Source organism: Equus quagga, chromosome 17 (genome assembly GCF_021613505.1).
Source record: "Equus quagga isolate Etosha38 chromosome 17, UCLA_HA_Equagga_1.0, whole genome shotgun sequence".
In the NCBI taxonomy this organism is placed as follows: Eukaryota; Metazoa; Chordata; class Mammalia; order Perissodactyla; family Equidae; genus Equus; species Equus quagga.
In genome coordinates, this window is record NC_060283.1 from 27,392,969 (window position 1) to 27,414,074 (window position 21,106).

General features: G+C 46.7%; 1 protein-coding gene across 37 annotated transcripts in view; it reads left to right on the forward strand.

The window, feature by feature from the left end:
* The window catches only part of MADD (MAP kinase activating death domain), a 38,581-nt gene that overhangs the window by 10,077 nt on the left and 7,398 nt on the right, over positions 1–21,106 (forward strand). For 6 of the 37 annotated variants that reach the window (XM_046643174.1, XM_046643203.1, XM_046643172.1 and 3 more), the window contains exons 10-29: positions 51–207; positions 491–594; positions 686–867; positions 1,257–1,510; positions 1,762–1,901; positions 2,720–2,821; positions 4,141–4,200; positions 4,560–4,662; positions 5,023–5,209; positions 5,307–5,457; positions 6,037–6,243; positions 7,996–8,049; positions 8,985–9,085; positions 9,668–9,751; positions 10,085–10,243; positions 12,559–12,667; positions 13,237–13,357; positions 13,460–13,565; positions 14,703–14,813; positions 17,430–17,537. In XM_046643174.1, coding sequence (XP_046499130.1) covers positions 51–207; positions 491–594; positions 686–867; positions 1,257–1,510; positions 1,762–1,901; positions 2,720–2,821; positions 4,141–4,200; positions 4,560–4,662; positions 5,023–5,209; positions 5,307–5,457; positions 6,037–6,243; positions 7,996–8,049; positions 8,985–9,085; positions 9,668–9,751; positions 10,085–10,243; positions 12,559–12,667; positions 13,237–13,357; positions 13,460–13,565; positions 14,703–14,813; positions 17,430–17,537 — 2,600 coding nt within the window. Of the gene's footprint in view, positions 1–50; positions 208–490; positions 595–685; positions 868–1,256; positions 1,511–1,761; positions 1,902–2,719; positions 2,822–4,140; positions 4,201–4,559; positions 4,663–5,022; positions 5,210–5,306; positions 5,458–6,036; positions 6,244–7,995; positions 8,050–8,984; positions 9,086–9,667; positions 9,752–10,084; positions 10,244–12,558; positions 12,668–13,236; positions 13,358–13,459; positions 13,566–14,702; positions 14,814–17,413; positions 17,538–21,106 lie in introns of all 37 variants that reach the window. The other 31 variants (XM_046643207.1, XM_046643210.1, XR_006885749.1 and 28 more) reach the window with 30 other exon arrangements.

Genomic DNA, 21,106 nt, shown 5'->3' on the forward strand with positions numbered 1-21,106 from the left:
TTGCTTTTTCTCCCTTGTTGCTAACTCTGTTCTTTTTTCTCCTTGGGTAGACATGTTTGATCCAGCCCTGATTGGTGACAAGCCAAAGTGGTATGCTCACCAGCTGCAGCCCATCCATTATCGAGTCTATGATAGCAATTCCCAGCTGGCCGAGGCGCTGAGCGTGCCACCGGAGCGTGACTCTGACTCTGACCCTACTGATGACAGGTGAGCAGTCCCTGTGGCAGCAAATCAGTTTTCTAAGGTAAAGAGGCTCTCATTAGCCTTTATTTAGTGCAATGACAAAATCTCAGAGGATTTAGACATCAGTCTTTGAAGGCTTGAGTTACATTTTGGTTGATGGTTTTATGTTAATTTCCTTATTTTATCTTGTTCCCTGGCCTTGAGTTAAGAATTCTCCTCTTTTTATTTTCCCTAATGCTGATTGCTGATTCTTTACCCTGCCCCTTCTTTCTGTTTTATTTTTGTTTTTATGCTCTTCACTCTGCAGCGGCAGTGATAGTATGGATTATGACGACTCAAGCTCTTCTTACTCCTCCCTTGGTGACTTTGTTAGTGAAATGATGAAATGTGACATCAATGGTGACACTCCTAGTAAGTGCACTTGGGGAGAACGGCCAGCTCTGGGCAGGGTTTGGGTTCCGGGATGGTGTGGTCAGTACCTGCCTCCCTTGGGTTTTGGCAGACGTGGATCCCCTGACACACGCGGCACTGGGGGATGCCAGTGAGGTCGAGATTGATGAGCTGCAGACCCAGAAGGAAGCAGAGGAACCTGGCCCAGACAGCGAGCACTCTCAGGAAACCCCCCTGCTGCGCTCCAGCTCCAGCCCCACCGCCGGCAGCAGCCCCATCCGTGGAGCCAGTTCTGTACGTGAGGAGCTGGAGGGGTGGGTAAATGGGAACTGTTACGTGGGCTGTGGGCCTCACCTCTATTAGGAAAGCTGGGATGAGGCTGCTCATTTAATTTGCTGCTTTCTTCACGATCTCCCGTCTTCCTCTCCATTAGTCCTATAGCTTAGGGCCTATGAGATAGAGTTTTGACCCCAGAAGGAGGTCACTGGCCTTTGTTCAGGATTTAGCTAAGATCCCCCTTGCATCGTTTTTGGGACCAGAGAACAGGCATGTCACGGAGATCCTTTCTCACACATTCCTTAGTATAGGAATCTGACAGGCCTGGCTTGGCCCTGCCAAACTGAGAATACAGGAAGGCGTCACTGGGCACCGGGTGACTACTTTTTATTTGATATGGCCTTTAGGAACCTGCTGACTCAACAAAGATGGATGATAAGACAGCAGTAGGCGTCTCCAAGCCCCCCACTACCGTGCCTCCCAGCATTGGCAAGTCGAGTGTGGACAGGCGTCAGACAGAAATTGGAGAGGGGTCAGTGCGCCGGCGAACCTATGACAATCCATACTTCGAGCCCCAATATGGCTTTCCCCCTGAGGAAGATGATGATGAGCAGGGGGAAAGTTACACTCCCCGATTCAGCCAACATGTCAATGGCAATCGGTGAGAGCCTGGGGATTCCTTCTAGATGGGTGACTGAAGGATCTCCTCCAGTGGACCCCGGGCGAGGGTTAATCAGAAAGTCTGACAAATCTGAATGCTCTCGTGGTCCTGCCATCCCCAGAGGGTGGCACTTTGATCCAGGCATTTAGGAATTGTGGGAAGGGAGCGGTGATGGCAGTGTAGCATCAGGCCCACACGCCCAAGGTTAGGTACCCCTGCCTGGGGCTCATAGGTGCCACTGTGCATTCAAGGGCTCAAAAGCTGCTGCGGCCCAACAGCTTGAAACTGGCAAGCGACTCAGACGCAGAGTCGGACTCTCGAGCGAGCTCTCCCACCTCCACCGTCTCCAACAACAGCACTGAGGGCTTCGGGGGCATCATGTCTTTCGCCAGTAAGTGCCTTCAGCTCCCTCATGCTTCTTTCCCGGTTTCTCTCCTGCAGGGCCTGGCCACGGCCGATGCTGCTTAGAACTGCCGATATTGGGTTGGGTTGGCATTATCAAGTCCCGGTTCAGGTCGTTTGGGTGACACTGAGTAAGGTATTTTCCAAGGAGGTCAGTGAAGAACAGGGACAGGATTAGTCATTGTCTTTATACCTGGAGGTTTCAGTCTGTTTCAGGTAAGAGCTGGTCAACTGAAAAATTGTCATATTAAAAATCATACACTTGTACATACATTTTGTGGAGATATTCTGGTCAAATTTGATTTGGGTATCTGTCTGATATCTTCTTTGCCTGGGGAAGGACGCTTTCGTGAACATGCTTTGAAATCTATACGAGACTGACTTTTGTGCATAGACAGTGTTTCCAGAAATGAGGGGCAGTGTCAGTTAAAGATTGAAGACAGACGAAGGCCCAGAGAAAGTCAACATAGGGGATAATTGTGGTCATGGGTTTTTCAGAAGCTGGGGAGGGACAGTGCCAACTTCAGACCAGAGGCACATTTTGCCGGCTTTCATGCTGAGTTCCTAGGAGATGAGACTTGGCTATTGTCATGGGAGGTAGTCAGAGAAGGTGGTTATCGGGTTTTGAGCAATCCTGGCAGTGGCCCCTTTATTTGCTCTGAGTTAGACTTTGTCCTGAGTGAGGTAGATCAGAGGCACCGGGATTGTGTGTGAAAGGAGACAGGTGAAGATGATATGACAGTCATCGGAGAATGATGCTTTGATTTGTTTCCCCCTCACTCACTGTTCTCACTCTCCCCTTGATAGGCAGCCTGTATCGGAACCACAGCACAAGCTTCAGTCTTTCAAACCTCACGCTGCCCACCAAAGGTGCCCGAGAGAAGGCCACGCCCTTCCCCAGCCTGAAAGGTAACGCCGGCCCTCCTTTTGCCAAGCACAGCTGCTGCCTGGGGTTCTCCAGGGAGTACTCAGGGCTCTGGGTGCTTGTCTGGAGCCCCGTGTGTGGTGAATTCTTTGGTCTGGCTGTTGTCCCTCATCTTGCTTCTCATGGCTTTCACTGCACATCATGGGCTCTTGCTGGGTTTTAGATGGAAACTCTTTGTAGCTAAAGAGAAGGCCCTGATGTATCATTCGGGACAATGGCAACTGTGGGATTACTGCTGCTTCTGGGGGAACTTCATCAGAGTTACGTAATTCACACAGGGATCCTCAGCTGCCACCAGTCATCTGCCAGGTTCCCACTGTGTGACCCTAGGACGAACTCCATCCCGATGGTCTGGCCCACCAGGGGATGGTTGTGCAAAGCCTGGCAGGGTTTGTAGAGTCAAGAAACCTTTCCTTGGCTTCATGTCAACCATGGGGCCGTGAGCGGGCCAGGTCGTATTGGTTGGCTGCTAGGGGCAGTTAAGATTATTTGATTTTCACTTGTGATCTCTGACGGTTTGAAGGGCTCTTCTGAATTTATTCTGACTTTTGTTTGTTCTCTCTGGATAGTGTGCTGGAATATTTAATCACAGTAGAAAGCACAGTGAGAAGCAGCTCCATGTATTTTTTAACTGACCTCTCTTCCCAATGATTAAAAATGTCGGAAACCTGAGAAATGTTTGGTGGGGATGGGAACATGGGAGAGATGGGCAAAAGGACATCATACCTGGTGGCATGGGGAACTAGCTAGCACTCAGAGTGAATCCCCCTCCGGCTCGGTAGGTCGGGCATGGAAAGGTGTTAGCGTCACAGGCTTTCACGTGATCAGTGAAGGGGAGAGCCGTTGAGACGCCGCCATTGCATGCTGACGCTTCACTTCATCTGCTGCACTTGTCGCTCCCATCCACCTCCCATCCTCACACCCCACCCCCCTTCCCATGACAGCATCTGCAAGATGGGTCTCTTCCCTCTGCACACCCGCAGGCCCTCTGGACCCCTGTGCTAGATGTTTCATGACAACCAGTGGTCCCTCTTTCGTGCATGCGCCTGTTTAGTACCTGAAGGCTCCTTGTGTCATTTTCCCCGCCCCTGGCTTGGAGAGGCCGTAGTCTTAGGGATGGTCTTTCCTAGAGCCTTGGTAGTCTCCTGGTCACTTGGCTTCCAGCTCTGAGGTGCCTGAGAGCCAAGGTTATGTGCACTAAGCTTTGGGAGAATGCTCACGTTGTCTGACTTACAGCTCCATTGAGGGGTATCGGGGTTGTGGTATCGTGGTGCACCTACTAATTGTGTATTTTGTGTCCCAGTATTTGGGCTAAATACTCTAATGGAGATTGTTACTGAAGCCGGCCCCGGGAGTGGTGAAGGTGGGTCCTGCCCGTGAGCTGTGCATGATCTTTTTTCCCTAGCATCTTCTGTGCCTGCCTGAGGGCCATCCTCCTCATGGAGCAAGCGGCATCACACGAGTGACCTGCCTTGCCCGTCCCCTGTGACGCCCATGCTTGCCCATGGGGCGTGCTGCTGGTGCATGTAGAGTGGCCTGAGTCTCCAGCCCCACTTCCTCCACGTTGCCATGGCTGGTTTCTGCCTATATGTGATGGCCTGGTGCCACCCTCACCTAGCCCTTCTGGGGAACAGGTGTGGGACATGGCTACTCAGGGCTGTGCTGACACTGGCTGTTGGACTACGATAGTGACGTCTCTCATTCCTACCTTCCTGGCTATAGGAAATAGGAGGGCCTTAGTGGACCAGAAGTCTTCTGTCATTAAACACAGCCCGACGGTGAAAAGAGAGCCTCCCTCACCTCAAGGTCGATCCAGCAATTCTAGGTAATAAATGGCAGAGCTGTTTTGACAGTTATCTGATAGAAGTAGCAATTCCTGTACCAAACTTTAGGGATGCTCAAGAGTGGGAGAGAAGTAGATGAAATCAGTTCTTGCTATCACTTCTCCTTCTGGCTCAGTCAGTCCCCGTGCAGTGGTAAAGCTCACGGCATCAGGGAGAGTGCAGCAGCAGCAGTGGGCGCTTAGGCAAACCAGGCTGCCTGGTGCGGGGGGGCTGCAGTGCACTTGGACAGTTGGAGACTTGGCTTTGTGTTTTGCCCCTGGAGGCAAGCATCTAGTCTGGTGAAAGGGGGGATGCTCTGCAAAGAAGCTGATGACCACAGAAGTGGTGTGTGGACCCCGTAGTGAGAACCAGCAGTTCCTGAAGGAGGTGGTGCACAGCGTGCTGGATGGCCAGGGCGTTGGCTGGCTCAACATGAAAAAGGTGCGACGGCTGCTGGAGAGCGAGCAGCTGCGAGTCTTCGTGCTGAGCAAGCTGAACCGCACGGTGCAGTCAGAGGACGATGCCCGGCAGGACATCATCCCAGATGTGGTCAGTGTTTGGGGTTGGGAGTTGGAATCAACTGGGAATAGGGACCTGGACACGAAGGGCAACTTTGCCAACTCTCACCCCTGGGTCATTGTTGCAGGAGATCAGTCGAAAGGTGTACAAGGGGATGTTAGACCTGCTCAAGTGCACGGTACTCAGCCTGGAGCAGTCCTATGCGCACGCAGGTCTGGGTGGCATGGCCAGCATCTTTGGGCTTCTGGAGATCGCCCAGACCCACTACTATAGTAAAGGTAGGGATCATACCAGCTGGGCAGCGTGCCGTCCACAACTCTCTCACTTGTCTCCAAAGAAAGTAAGCTTGTCCCCTTGACAAGTTTCCAGTGCCAACCCGCTTCCCCTCGGGCCTCGAGATTTCACTGTTTAATGCATGTTGATATGGACTGGGGATTTTTCTGTCATGAAAAAGAAGATGTCAGCTTTTCTTTCCTTGCACTTGTTCCATTCCACATCCTCCTGTATTTCCACTTCTCCCGCCTCATTTTCATACCTTGATTCTCGCTCGCTATTTCTTTTGACCTTTTCCTCTTTTTTTTTTAAGATTGGCCCTGAGCTAACATCTGTTGCCAGTTTTCCTCTCTTTTTTTTCTTCCTCCCCAAAGCCCCAGTACATAATTGTGTGTCCTGGTTGTAAGTCGTTCTGGTTCCTCCATGTGGGACGCTGCCACAGCATGGCTTGATGACCTATGTATAGCTCCGTGCCCAGGATCCAAACTGGTGAACCCTGGGCCACTGAAATAGAGCATGCAAACTTAACCACTCTGCCACGGGGCCGGCCCCTGACCTTTTCCTATATTTGATCTTTTCCTCAGAACCAGACAAGCGGAAGAGAAGTCCAACAGAGAGTGTAAATACACCAGTTGGCAAGGATCCTGGCCTGGCTGGGCGGGGGGACCCCAAGGCTATGGCACAGCTAAGAGTTCCCCAGCTGGGACCTCGAGCACCAAGTGCTGCAGGAAAGGGTCTCAAGGAGCTAGACACCAGAAGTTTAAAGGAGGAGAATTTTGTAGCCTCTATTGGTATGTATTGCTTGTTTGGTGTGATGGAGGGGTCCTGGCTTCTTAAATATCCCTCCCTCCTTTCAATTCATCCAGAATCCTTTCTCTTCCCCATGCTTTGCTTTCTGAAGAGGGAGATAGATTTGTGTCCATTTCTAATGGTATTTCTTTATACTTCTCTATCCCTTATGCTTCATTGCCAGCTGCCCCCACCTACATCTTAGAGGAAGGATGGAAGTTTTGATTAGAGGGCCCCAGTGAGGTTTAGTGCAGGGAGTCTGAGCTGTACTCCTGGTCCCTTTTTATTTGCATCTGGATTTCTTCACATAGTGGAGAGGCCACATGCGCTTCTGGAAGCTATAAGGAAGTTTATGGATGCATCTTTGGGCTATAAAATTATGATCGTCTGGGTCTCTCAAGCCAAGTTTCCCCGACCAGCCATTACACTGCCCTTGAATTTGCTCCTCTGGGGCATGTCCAGAAACCCCATTTCCCTGGGTTCTAGACCCCAAGGTGTAGAATTCTGAGTCAGCTTTTCTTTAAACCTGTCCTTCCTGTACTTGATTAAGAGCTTGCTTACATTGGGTGTTTCTCCATTCCCACTAGGGCAGTGCCTTAGTGAGCTCTCTGGGTGTCACCTCTGTTTGACTCACTCTCTACCTGACCTTGAGTCATCTAGCTTGTGTCTTTCTCTTTCTGCTTCTAGGTCCCTGGGTGGTGTGCTTCTAGCTGATGCCTCTTTGCCACAAGCATTAGCAGTGGCTTTATGCTCCCATAAATGGTAATGAGGGGCCAGTTTCCTTTTTAGGGGAGCTATACTTCTCTGGCCAGCAGAATATTATCCTAGTGGCAGTCGACCCTGCCTTTCTCCTGCCTGATGTGACGTTCTAGAAAAAGGACTAACCTACAGTTCTGGTCGTCTGGAGTTTTAGTCCTGTCTCTGCCCCCAGCTAGGAATGCGACGTTAGGCAAATCACTTTCCCCCTTGGGTCTCTCTCTCCTCATCTGGGAGACGAGGAGATTGGACGAAATCGACTCTGAAGTTCCTCCAGGAGAAGAATTGCTATGATCGATATTCTTTCTTCTTTAACCTTCCTAAGATGCTATTCTTGACTGTTTGGTGTTCTCTGTCACCTCTGCCGGAAGCATTTTCCAAGACGACGGGCTCAGGAAGGGTCTCTTCCTAGGGCAGGCACTGATGCTGAGGGTGGATTGGGGTTTTTGGTAGCAACACGGGGGGGTGTCTGCTGCCTGCATGGGTGGCCTCTGTCCAGTCCACTGAATCAAGCAGATTTGTGCTCGTGCTTCTCAAACCCTTTGGCTGCTTGAGGTGATCATCTGTCTTATCTGGAATCTTTAAAAATTGCAGTTGCCCAGCTCATTTGGCAGAGAGAGCACGGCATGGTGGAAGTTTAAACTGATCCTAAGTTCCGGGGTCTTGAGCAAGTGCCCCAGCCTTTGTAGGATCAGTTTCCTCGTGCCGACGTGACCAAGCTTGATCAAAGGCTCTTCCAGCTCGAACGTCCTGTAGGGTTTTTACTGCCACACTGAGGTTAGGATAGGAATTTGGAGTCTTTAGTTCATGAGTTGGGGGGAAGGCGTTAGCTCTCTTGATTTTTAACCCCCCCCAAAGGAAGATCTCTTTTTATCTCTTGCTTTGTAATCCTGCGCCTGAGACTGAATCAACTCGGGTGGGGGGTTTCCATTTCGTCTGTCTGACCAGCCTCTGACTCTCTCTGTCTTTCTCTCCTGCTTACATTGCATCTGGGGTAGAATTGTGGAACAAGCACCAGGAAGTGAAAAAGCAAAAAGCTTTGGAAAAACAGAGTAAGGAACAAATGCCCCTTCCTGTTCCCAAGTCTCCCATACCTGCCAACTCCCCAGGCCCAGTAGGGGCAGGCTCCCTTTGCCGGCCCCACCCCAAATTTGCTCTTGGGGGGTATTTGGAATGAAAGCAGGTAGGTGGTATGTGACTCAGAGGTATGTGGCTTGTAGGCTGCTTCTCCCCCCCTCCCCTCGTAGCCATCAGGCATAATCAGGGCATCCACGGAGCACGGTCCCTTAGAACTTGGTTTTCTATTGCTGCAGAGTTGGTGGGGAGAACCTCATTGGCTCATACCTCCCTCACCCTTTAGAAGGCCTGTGGGCACAGTTGGCAGAGATGGTTGCTGTCCCTCCGTGTTGAGTCTGTAGCTGCCCAACTCTCTCTGGTGGCTTGCCTAGGCACGCTTTCTTGCTTTCTGTCATTCTGTCTTTCTGCCATACCACTGTGGGTGGGTGGGGAAAATGGGGGTGGTTTTATGTCAAATATAGAAGTTGTAGGGTGGGGTAGGCCGTGTCCATTGAAACAGCTGGTAGTTCTTTATCTCACTGGGCACGTCCTTTTCTAGCTCCTTTAGATGCCTTTGTTTGGGGAGCACTGAGTGACCTGGGGACCCTTAAATGGTTTCAGGCACCACTGAAGCTCTGACTCTGAGTGCAGTGGAATGTGGTCTGGACTTTTGTTTGTGGAGCCTTTCTTTTTTAGGATAATTTGCTCAGAATTTTCTCAGGTTGAGAAGATGGCTGCAGAACCCCTTGAGACCAGGTCTCATTTTTCCGACTTGGTTCTTAAGGCATCTGGGGACTTCTTCCGCTGGGGCCTGGAGAGGTGACTGGGACGTGCTGAACAGGCCTGGGTCCAGGCCGTGTGCTCGCCCCCTCCCTTCACCAGCCTGCCCCCAGCCTCTGGGTACTGAGTAACAGAATCTTCCCCTACTCAGGGCCTGAAGTAATCAAACCCATCTTTGACCTTGGTGAGACGGAGGAGAAAAAGTCCCAGATCAGCGCAGACAGTGGTGTGAGCCTGACATCTGGTTCCCAGGTTTGTGGCAACCTTGTTGAGAATTGTGAGGATTAAATTTGCTATCTCAGAATGCTTTGTTCAAACCAAAGCAAAACAAAATGACAGCCTTGAAACAATATAAATACCCAATAATAGGGGAATGATGAAATAAGTATGATATATCCATGTAATACAGTGTTGGTATCCATTAACGAACGTATTTTCCAAAATTGAGTGACATGGGAAAATGGTTACAAAGCTATATACAGAATGATTCCAAGTTTATTTTTAAAAGGTGTACAGAAAAGACCGAAAGGAAATATACTAAAGATTTAACAGTGATTAATGTACATGGTAGGTTTATGGTTTATTTTTATTTCCTTATTCTTTCATGTGTTTTTTATAGTAAGCATGTATTTCTTTAATGTTTTTTATTTTTCTTATTATGTAAGTCATATGTAGTTTATATTCAGGAGAAAAATGAATTTCTCAAGACCTGTCTAGGGATGATAATAGAAGGGTGGGGATGGGAGAAAGAAGATGATAGAGTATTTATTAGGAAAACTGAGAGTAGCTAGGACACCTCCCCTAATGTGTCTGAGCGCCTGTGTCTTGTTTCAGAGGACTGATACAGACTCCGTCATCGGCGTGAGTCCAGCTGTTATGGTCCGAAGCTCAAGCCAGGACTCTGAAGTTAGCACCGTGGTAGGGGAACACCACACTGGCATCTTGGTGGGTGGGGTGTGGGTTCCTCTTTGGAAGAGGGGCCACTCTGTCCTCTGGAGGCTGTTCTTAGTCTCGTGTCAGCTTGGTTCTCATAGTGGAGATGGTTGTCTGCCATAGGTCTTTGTTCGTGGGATCAGACCCCGAGGTTTCACCTGGGGCTTCTCCTCATCTTGTAAAGAAGGTACTTCCGGAGGCTGTCTGACACGCCTCTGAAACTGGATACTTGTTTATGACAGCAGAGAGGTCTTCCAGCTTGGCATTTCTGGGACCCTTCCCTGGGGAATATCCCCTACTACCTCTTTTCCTTTCCAGGTGAGTAATAGTTCTGGAGAGACCCTTGGAGCAGACAGCGACCTGAGCAGCAATGCGGGTGATGGGCCAGGCGGCGAGGGCAGCGCCCACTTGGCAGGCTCGCGGGGCACTTTGTCTGACAGCGAAATTGAGACCAACTCGGCCACCAGCGCCATCTTTGTAAGCTCTGTTTACTAATAAGAAGAGACCATTTCTTTCTTTTTTTTTTTTTTTTTAAAGATTTTATTTTTTCCTTTTTCTCCCCAAAGCCCCCCGGTACATAGTTGTGTATTCTTCGTTGTGGGTTCTTCTAGTTGTGGCATGTGGGACGCTGCCTCAGCGTGGTCTGACGAGCAGTGCCATGTCCGCGCCCAGGATTCGAACCAACGAAACACTGGGCCGCCTGCAGCGGAGCGCGCGAACTTAACCACTCGGCCACGGGGCCAGCCCCAAGAAGAGACCATTTCTTTAATGGGAGGGGGGTGGCTTAGAAAAGAATGAAAAGTTAGAAGGAAAAGAGGAAGTAGGGAATGGATAATCCTTATATATTTGACTTTAAAGAAAATGTTTCTTAAGGCTTTTTTCAGATTCATTTGACTTCATGATCTGGGGCTTTTAGAACCCTGTCCCGAATCATTGCTGAGATACTGCCCTGCCCAGTCAGATGAGGGCTTCAAATCGTGTGTCGCAATAACCCCCGTGTTTAAAATAGACAAAGTGACACCTCTGTGGCAATGTGGGGACAATTACAGCCCTTATTTACTGCCAGTCTGCGCATTTCTGTGGACTAGCCGAGTTTTATTCTGGTCACTTCCCATTTATATAGCACCTTGAAATAGCGTTTCATTTTCGTATATTCCTAACAGTTATTTGGGAGTTTTCATCCATTAATAAACATCTCTTAAGTCATGTACTAAATGCCACATTTTGTACTAAGGAAACAGGGCTGAATAAGGCATGAAGCCTGCTCTCAAGAAGTTTGCAATTCCTTCTAGCGCTGTGACCAGTTTCTTGGGAGAGGGGAGGAGCACAAAGCCTTAGGGAAAAAAGAATTTGCCCCAGGTCACACACGATAAGCCAGTGATCAGCTGGAATTAAATTCTTTTTAGTCCTTGCCTTTAGACACACTGCTTTTCAGTGTCTACACCCCTCTATAGGCAGCGTTAAGCTCTCGGATACACTTGCCACTTTGTTAGACAGAGTTGAAAATGAATATTCTTTACGGGAGCCCTTAGGTCCTTATCTTTGGTCTATGGGGAGAATGGAAGATGAAGTTTAAATGGAATCAATTATTTAACAGTGGTGAACATTCCCGCCCCCAGGGCTTTCTGTATATGTGTTTCTAGTAGAGCAAGTGACATCCCGGAGGGAAAGTGGGGGAATAAAATTGAGAGTCAGCAGAGCCATTCAGGTTAATGGACCTTAGCTCTCCCAGGGGCTAAAAGGACCATTTTCATAAGGCTATTTTCAGTCCTTCAGTGTGCTTCCCTTCTGGAGGCGCCGAGCCATGTTATGGAGTAAGAGTCTTGCAGCAACCATTCTGCTGTGTGCCACCTTTTCTGGCATCTTCCTGGGACAGATTCTTACGCGTCCTATCCTAGTGAGCAAGGGCTCTTTGTACAGTTGAGTTGCTGAGAGCAGTTCCCTAAATTTCTTGGCTCAGAAAAGGCTGTTTTAGCAGGAAATAAATTATGTTAAGTCAGAATGGTTCATTGAGCAGAGCGTTGGGCTCTGAGCCAGGGGCCTGGCATTTAGACACTAATTAGGCATTGCCTCATAACCTTTGATCAGTTGCTTCTCTGCTTACGCTGTCGCATGTGTTGTGAAATGAGCATGAAAGCTACCTCTTACCCAGCTGAAAATCTTTTTTGAATGAATAGAAAGTCTAATATCACAGAAGTGGCAGATAAAGTTAGTGATATTTCTAAGGGGCAGATGTTTCTAAGAGGAAAGAGGTAGGAAAGAGGAAATTAACATTTATCAAATACCATTTGCCAGGCACTGTTGAGTGCTTTATATGTATTTTCTAATTTAATTCTTGTAATAGTCCTATGAGGTAGATATTATAATCTTCCTTTTGCAGGTGAGGAAAATGGGACTCAGAGAAGGTAAGTTGCGTGCCTAAGGTCGCACAGCTAGTAAGAGGCAGAGAGCTGAACCTGGCTCAGTCCGACTTCGAACCCAATGTTGTTTCTACTGCATCATGCTGCTACAGAGAATTTGCCTTTTTTTTTTTTTAATAGCCAAAAGTCTTACAGAGATTAAAGGGTAAAGATACGTCAAAATGCAAACTTGATCGCATATTTTAGGAGGCAGTAACAGCAAGTAGGATTATGAGAGTGACTTCTGGTCAGATCCCTTGAGGCAAGCAGGTTGCTGGAGTGTGTGTTGCTCACGACAGTGACTGGTGTGTGAGCGTCCTGATGAGCTGCTTGGTTTACTTTGCTCCTACTCCTCAGTACCTCAGGAGCTGACCTGTCGCCTCTCCTCTGCAGGGTAAAGCCCACAGCTTGAAGCCAAGCGTAAAGGAGAAGCTGGTGGGCAGCCCGGTTCGCTCTGCTGAAGACGTAAGCCAGCGAGTCTATCTCTACGAGGGACTGCTAGGTGAGGCACAGCCTGGGAGGCCCTGCCCGGAAGAGAGCGGGACTCGGCCAGGGAAGTGGGGGCGCTGAACAGGGAGCTGCTCGGCTTCTTGCTGCTCTCAGTGCTGATGGTAGAGGGCATTTCTGAAGCAGGCAACTTCCTGGGTCTGGATCAAGCAGTGGGTGAAAACTAGAAGAGACTGGATTTTCGTATTAATCAATAGCCTCTCTCTTTCTGTCTGTCTTTCTTTGCTTTCTTGCTTCCATGGTCCTTCATTCCCACAAATTGGCAGGAAGGGACAAAGGATCGATGTGGGACCAGTTAGAGGATGCTGCTATGGAGACCTTTTCTATAAGTAACCACCTTTCTTTGCGTGCTGTGTTCATCCCTCCTCCTCGGGAGGGACTGGGCCTCACTCGGAGGCAGCCGGGGCTGGTGGCAGGAGTGTTAGATCTGGGGTGGAGAGGCTCGTGTTTCCTTTGCCCTGGAATTTGTAACGACTCCCTTTTATTTGGAGTTTACTCTGTTTTGGTTTGGCAGCTATATTCTTTATACGTATACGAGCCCCTAAAAAACTCTCTTCTACACAGGCAAAGAGCGTTCTACTTTATGGGACCAAATGCAGTTCTGGGAAGATGCCTTCTTAGATGCTGTGATGTTGGAGAGAGAAGGGATGGGTATGGACCAGGGTCCCCAGGAAATGATAGACAGGTATGAGCTTAGAAAAAACCCTTGGGAAAATGCAAATTTATCCTCTTCCCAGTTCTGTGGTCTCCTGTCTGGGGCCTGACTTGTCCCTGGTCCCCTGCTTAGGTACCTGTCTCTGGGAGAACATGACCGGAAGCGCCTAGAGGATGATGAAGATCGTTTGCTCGCCACGCTTTTGCACAACCTCATCTCCTACATGCTGCTGATGAGGGTAATGTTGATTTTGCTTATGCCCAGCTACTGCTGATGCTAGAAGGCAAGGCTTGTTCCTATTGCCTATATTCTGGCACAGTTGGGAAGCTGTCAGAGCGTCTTACCCAGGGCTTTTTCTGATTGAAAGTCTGAGGCCCCTCTGCAGCTCACACAGGATCCATTTATCTGAAGCTGCCAGGCTGTTGTGCTGAGGAATGTTGTAAAGATGATTGATGATTCCATACCATTCGTTTATTTTGAATTTTAAATGGGCTCCCTTTGCGAAGTAGTTTGAAGACACCACTAGAGCTCCCCACAAAAGACAATGAATTAAAAAAATAGATTCTTTTAAGTAGTAGGTTCTAAAACCTTAGAAAGGATGCCCAGAATTCACTTTTCACCACTAGCCCTTTATCATATAGAATTTTCCATAGATGTAAAAGGAGCTACCTATTAAAAAAATAATGGTAAGTTCTAGTTTGACTTGGTTGTACTTGGTTTTCATAGCTGTGGAAGAAGTGCTACCAAACAGAAGAGTTTGGGCTTCGTGGCAGAGAGTTGGTTTGAATGAGCCCCTGGGTTCCTCCTCCTCCTGTTCCCCCAGCCTCTCTCAATGTGGAGGAATTAGTTGATCAAATGCAGTAACTGCCCTACCGGCCCACTTGGTTTGTTTCATTTTCTGTTGTAAGGTTCGCCCTGTTGAACTCCAGGGGTACCATTAACTCTGGCTGGAAAAGGGTGATGATCCTTGACCCAGGAAAGTGTCTCAGCTCCACTGAGTCCAGAATGTCGCTTCTCTAAGTCATTGTTTCTGAATTATATTCTGAGGAGCCCCAGAGTTTCTAGGGCCCCTTAAGGGTGAATGTTATGGTATTGGTTGGGGATAGGGAGGAAGTATCCCCTTCAACCCCAGTCCACTTGAAGCAGAACTGCTCTGAGAGCCACCTTTCTGCAGAAGCCACCTACAGACAGATTCGGGGCTTTTCTTCCCCGACTGTTGGCTGAATACACAGGTGAATGTTTTCTCTCACACTCACTGCTGTGGTCTTTCAGAATTCCACCTCTTTCAGATAGTGGGAAACTTACTTGTACATTCCCTCCACCTCAGTTAAGAGAAGAGCAGACCCCTTATTAAGATGCTCTTCTGGCTTTCCAGGTAAATAAGAATGACATCCGGAAGAAAGTGAGGCGCCTAATGGGAAAATCCCACATTGGGCTTGTGTACAGCCAGCAAATCAATGAAGTACTCGATCAGTTGGCAAACCTGGTAAGCATGTCTGGGCCGTCCCTTAGGCTCCCTTTCCACTGCACTTGTCAGCCTCCCAGGCTTGGGCCTTGTGGCCTTAATGCAGAGGCTTCCCGGTAGGTCATTTCTTGGCTTGTCTCACTGTGCGGCCTAGTTCACTCCCAGATGAAAATAGGGCAGTGGTCTTTGACTCTAGGTGAGGCATTGGCCTTTCTGTCCTGTGGCAGGATTCTCTGTTCAAAAACCATCCTATGCAGCCATTTCAGTGTGTGGTCTCTGCACCCCTCAGGATCTACAGGGTGAAAACTATTTTCATAATAACATTAAAATGTTATTTGCCTTTTTCACCGGATTGACATTTGCACTCATGGTGCAAAAGCAGTGGTGGGTCCAACCACTGGCACCTTAGCACAGTGAAGACAGTGCACCAGGCTGAGCTGTGGCCACTGTGGTCCTCACCTCCCACACTCTTGGTTAAAACAAGTGAATGTCCTCAATGATGCAGTTAAAACCATTAATTTTATTAAATCCGATCGTTGATTATATGTCTTTTTTTTTTTAGAGTGTTGTAGGGATTTTGTTACATGTGTTCATACTACTCTGTTTTAGGTGACAAGTGTCTCCTCTAGGGTTCCAAGTCAATCAAACAGCCCAGGCCCTGCTTTGGAAGGAAAATCAGCATGTCGTTTTTATACTCAAATCCTAATGGCCCAGGTCTCCCATCTAGTTAACCACTGGACACAGAGCCCCCTCCAAGTGTTTCCTGGTTATTTCTTGGAGTCCCTCACCTGTCCCAACCTGTGACAGCACACCTGGGGTTGGCCTTGCTCTGTCTCTCTGTTATCCTGCTTCTTAGAGAACACCAAGCTTTCTACTGTTTTTGTTGCACCTTTTTTTTTGAGGAATATTAGCCCTGAGCTTACATCCGCTGCCAATCCTCCTCTTTTTGCTGAGGAAGACTGGCCCTGAGCTCACATCCATGCCCATCTTCCTCTGTTTTACACGTGGGACGCCTGCCACAGCATAGCTTGCCAAGCGGTGCCATGTCCACACCCGGGATCTGAACCGGTGAACCCCGGGTCGCCGAAGTGGGACGTGTGAACTTAACCACTGCGCCACCGGGCCAGCCCATGCCCACCTTTTTTCCCTCTGGGGAACCAGCTGATCCTCCACTCTAATTATACATCTTTTTAAAATATACATAAAACATTTTTGTTGCAAGCCAAAATATGGTGATTATTTCCAGGAAAAGCAATTTGTGACAGTTTGAGTTGCAAGATGAACTGGAAGCTTTGTTCGTGGGACATTGTTTTTACTTGAAAGAATGACTAACAAACTGCTTATTCAGAGTTAGGTATTTGGCAGACATTTCTCAAAATTAATAAAGTGAGCCTGTTGTTTCAAGGACAACTGACAGTATTTGTTGCCAATGATGAGATTCAAGCTTTTAAGTGAAAATGAAAATTTTGGAAAAATTTTGAGCTTGAAGCTTTCTCATATTTAAAGACTTTTCTAATGAGATTGATGAAGCTATTAAGGAATGTGATTTTTTGATATTAGGTAATGAAATGTGTCAGCATTGGAAGAGCTGCATAATTCTGTGAACCAGTATTTTCCAAATGACCGATGTGTGATGTTATAAATTCAAATGAGGGTAAAAGACCCACTCAAATTGTAGGCAGACAAATGGATTTTAATGTAAAGTGTACAAAAGGTGCATTGCATTGATGTGTGTTTCAGAGTCCACATTGCAGCTAATTTTAAAAAACTGCTACTTCTCAAATTTTTGTATAGTGTCAAAGAAGAATGTACATATTTATCTGGAAAGAGTATTAAAATACTTCTCCCTTTTCCAAATACATATCTGCGAAGCTGTATTTTCTTTTTATACCCCAACCAGAGCAACGTATCATAGCAGATTGAATGCAGAAGCAGAAATGAGAATCCAGCCATTTTTTATTAAGCCAAACATTAAAGAGATTTTCAAAAATTTATAACAGTGCCATTCTTCTCATTTTTTTTGTTTCAGGAAATACAGTTATTTTACAAAAAATATTTATACCATGTAATAAGTTTATTATTAATGAATTATTCATTACTTTTTTTTTTTTTTTAAGATTTTTTTTTTTTTTTTCCTTTTTCTCCCCAAAGCCCCCCGGTACATAGTTGTATATTTCGTTGTGGGTCCTTCTAGTTGTGGCATGTGGGACGCTGCCTCAGCGTGGTTTGATGAGCAGTGCCATGTCCGCGCCCAGGATTCGAACCAACGAAACACTGGGCCGCCTGCAGCGGAGCGCGCGAACTTAACCACTCGGCCACGGGGCCAGCCCCAAATTATTCATTACTTTTAAATGAATTAATAAAGATTTAAAATTTTTTGTTTTAATTTCTAGTATGGTAAATATCTATAAAGGTAAACACATAAAAATAAGTTCTTGGGGGTCCTGAATGGTTTTTAAGAGCTATAGGAGTCTTGAGACCAAAGTTTGAGAACACCTCTGTGGTGGCCAGTGGCCAGCAGATGGCACTGTGCTAAGGAGGCTGATACAAATTTAATTGCGGAGTGGGGACTTCTTGGCCCAGTGCGCTCTGTGAGAGGGATGTATGGATGTCCTTGAAAGACCTCTCTTTCCTCAGAATGGACGTGATCTCTCTATCCGGTCCAGTGGCAGCCGGCACATGAAGAAGCAGACATTTGTGGTACACGCAGGGACAGACACGAATGGAGACATCTTTTTCATGGAGGTAGGTGCTGGGTCACGCTAGGGGCCGGAGGAACGTTTGAGAGTCACTAGGAACTAGAGCTGATGCCAGAATGTTTTCCTGTTTATCTCATTCATCTTCATGGTCCGTTTATCGTCAAATTATCAGGCTCTTAAGTAAATATAAATAAATGGATATAATAGATGATTCCCAGCGTTTCTTTTCTAGATGTATATTGACTAGATGATATAGTCACACTGTCCTTAAGTCAGAGCAACGTAAAATGGTGTACGCTGGGAAGTCTTGCTCTCCTTACCTCTTCCACTCCATTTCCCATCCGCCTCACCTTTCTCCTGTAGGTAACCACTGTTATTGGTTTCCTTTGTATCTTCCAGTGGGCTTTTTGCGTAAACACAATAAAATATGAACGTGAATTCTTATTTTTCTCCTTTCTTACAGAAAGGTAGCACATAGTAGCCACTGATCTGTACCTTGCTTTTGTCACTAAGCCTGTCCTCGGGAGCTTCTGTATCAGTACAAAAGAGCTTTGTCAGCCTCTTTACAGCTGCGTAGTATTCCACTGTGTGACTGTCCCATGGCTTATTTAACCCAGCAGTATAGTGGTAGCCTTGGTTTTCTTCCAAATGTTTGCTGTTGCTGATAGTGCTCCAATGAATGAGGCCACGTCTGCTTCATTTCACACGTGTGCAGGTTTATCTAAGAATTTCCAGAACTGGGATGGCTGGATCAAAGGGAAAATGCATGTGTAATTTTGGTTGATATGACTCTGAAGTATCTCTTAACATACAATAGTCCCATTCCTACTTTGCCATTTATTTTGTTGAAGAAATTTGCCCTATGGAGCATCTCGTATTCTAGATTTTTTGCAGATTGCATCTCCTTGGTGATGCTTAGCGTGTTTTTCTATCACTTGTATTTCTTATAAGCTAGTGGTTCGTTCTAGAGGTTTGATCAGTCTCCGATTCAGTGTTTTGGCAGGAAAGCTTCCTAGGTGGCGCTGTGGCCTCATGTGGTCGTCTCTCTCCTAGTGATCAGTGGTTCAGATGTGGGCAGCCTGACGCATCTACTGTGAAGTTCCTCATTAGTCTTCTGATTTTGCTTATGGTATTTTTTTGCCACACAGAATTTTTTTACGTTTATGTAGTTGAATTAATCAATCATTTCTTTTATGGCTTCTGGATTTTGAGTTGTAGTTAGAAAAACCCTCCTGTACCCCAGGATTGTAAAGGAAATTGGCCTTGTGTTCTTCAGTTCTGTGTTATTAATTCTAAAATGGATCTCTTCTAAGTAATTGAAGGGGCCAAATACAACTCCTATATAAAGTAGTGGAATTAAATAATTTTGAAAAGTACTCTGTTTCCTTTTGGTTTAGTTGAATTTGATTTTCACATTCACAGCTTTTTGAAATGGTGGTTTATCAAACACGGGGTGAGAGTTCTGCTCTGAAGCAGAAACGTACATGTCGAAGTAGCTGAGAAGGGAGTCATTTTCATGTCACCCCTGAAGTGTTAGAATCTGGCTAGGTGCCTCTCGGAGCTGAGGGCTAACTTAGGACATCTACACCACCGTATGGGTGGCAGGGGATTCATGCCCTTTCCTTTTGAAAAATAAATCTCTCCTGGAGATTCCTTGAAGTATAGGACTCGCTCTCGCCACTGTGCAGAGGAGCCTCGTAGCAAGTCCCTGGAGTATGGGATGGCTCCCTCACCTCGTAGATGCCTCTCCCTTAAGTATTGCCATACATAAGAGGGTACCCTGCTCACTGTTGCAAAGTGGCTGCTGGCAGGTTATCTGATTTAGCTTTTCTTAGAGCACAGCCTGCTGGCTGCATGGTCAGCTGGATAGCAATTTTAAAATTGAACTTTTAAAATCATCTTTATTGCCTTTTTAAATTAAAAAAAAATTTTTTTTTAAGATTTTATTTTTCCTTTTTCTCCCCAAAGTCCCCTGGTACCTAGTTTTATATTTTTAGTTGTGAACCCTTCTAGTTGTGGCATGTGGGACACCACCTCAGCATGGCTTGATGGTGCCATGTCTGTGCCCAGGATCCGAACTGGCGAAACCCTGGGCCACCGAAGCAGAACGTGTGAACTTAACCACTCAGCCATGGGGCCGGCCTCTGTTGCCTTTTTTAAAATTACGAAAGTAAAACGGTATATGCTGTGAAAGTTTCAAACCATATAGAAGCAAAAGAAAGTAAAAAGGGAAAGTTTCCCTTCACTTCCTTCCAATGCCATGTCTCAGAGGCAACCACCATCAAAGAGTTTGGTGTGAATACTTTCAGATTTTAAAAAATGCATATTTGTGAGCCAGCCTTGATGGCCTAGCAGTTAAAAGTTCTGCACACTCCGCTTCGGTGGCCCGGGTTCCATTCCTGGGTGCTGAACCACACCACTTGTGTGTCAGTAACCATGCTGTGACAGAGGCTCACATAGAAGAACGAGAAAAACTTAACAGCTATACACAACTATATACTGGGGCTTTGAGGGATGAAAAAGGAAAAAAGGAGGAAGATTGGCAACAGATGTTAGCTTAGAGTGAATCTTCCCCAGCAAAAAAAAAAGACTGCTGACATCTTTAAAAAAAAATGCATATTTGTATAAATACCACTTAATTATATGGAATTTTGTTTTAGTGTTTACAAAAGTGGCATCAAACTACAAATATGGTTATATATTTTGGTTTTTATTCACTTAATGTATCACAGACATCTTTCCATGTGTATGTGTTATATAAATCTGTCTCTGTTTTTTAGGTGGATGCTTAGCCATTAGGTGTTATGTGGATGTACCATAATTTATTTAACTATTCCCTCCCACTGTGTGTTTTTTTTAAATGCCTCATTGAATATCCTTGAATATCTATCTTTTCACATTCATATGAGAATTTCTATAGAACAGATTCCTAGTGTGAAATTTCTGGATCAGGCTTATATATGTTGGAAATTTTGATTGATTCTGCTGAATTGCCATCCCAAAGACTGTTCCACTTCACACCTCCACCAGCAGCATAGGCAAGTGTGACACGTTATTCTCACCATCTCTCTAGCCTGGAAGCACGTGTTCTCCTAAACAGCTGTCCCTCTGCTTTACACGATGTTCTTAAAGGGTCATGGGACGTGGAGTGGTGTTCTCCATTTGCCACGTGGAGAAAACCGCAGTCAGATTGGGATGAGAATTCCCGTTTCCAGTTCCTGCTCTGCTCTTTTCACACATTTGTTCATAAGGCTTTGAGAACCCCAGTGAGTTCTTAGGTAGCAGACTGAGTGTGATAGTCTTGTGTGTGCCTTACTCATTCAGCTGACGTGTAGGGAGCACATGTCTGCCAGGCACTCTGCTCAGTCCGGGTTAGAGCAGTGAATAAGGGAGACCTGGTTTCCATTGCCCTCACGGGGCTGACAAGCCGCTGGGGAAGTCAGATAATTAAACAAACAGTGTCATAAAGTATGATGAGCACTGAGAAATGTTCGGGGGCAGGTGTTATGGGAATACATAGCAGAGAGCCTAGGAGTCATGGACCACTCCTCAGAAGTGATCTTTGAGCTTAGACTTGAAGGAAGAGTAGGAGTTAATGGCTGGAGTCGGGGAGGG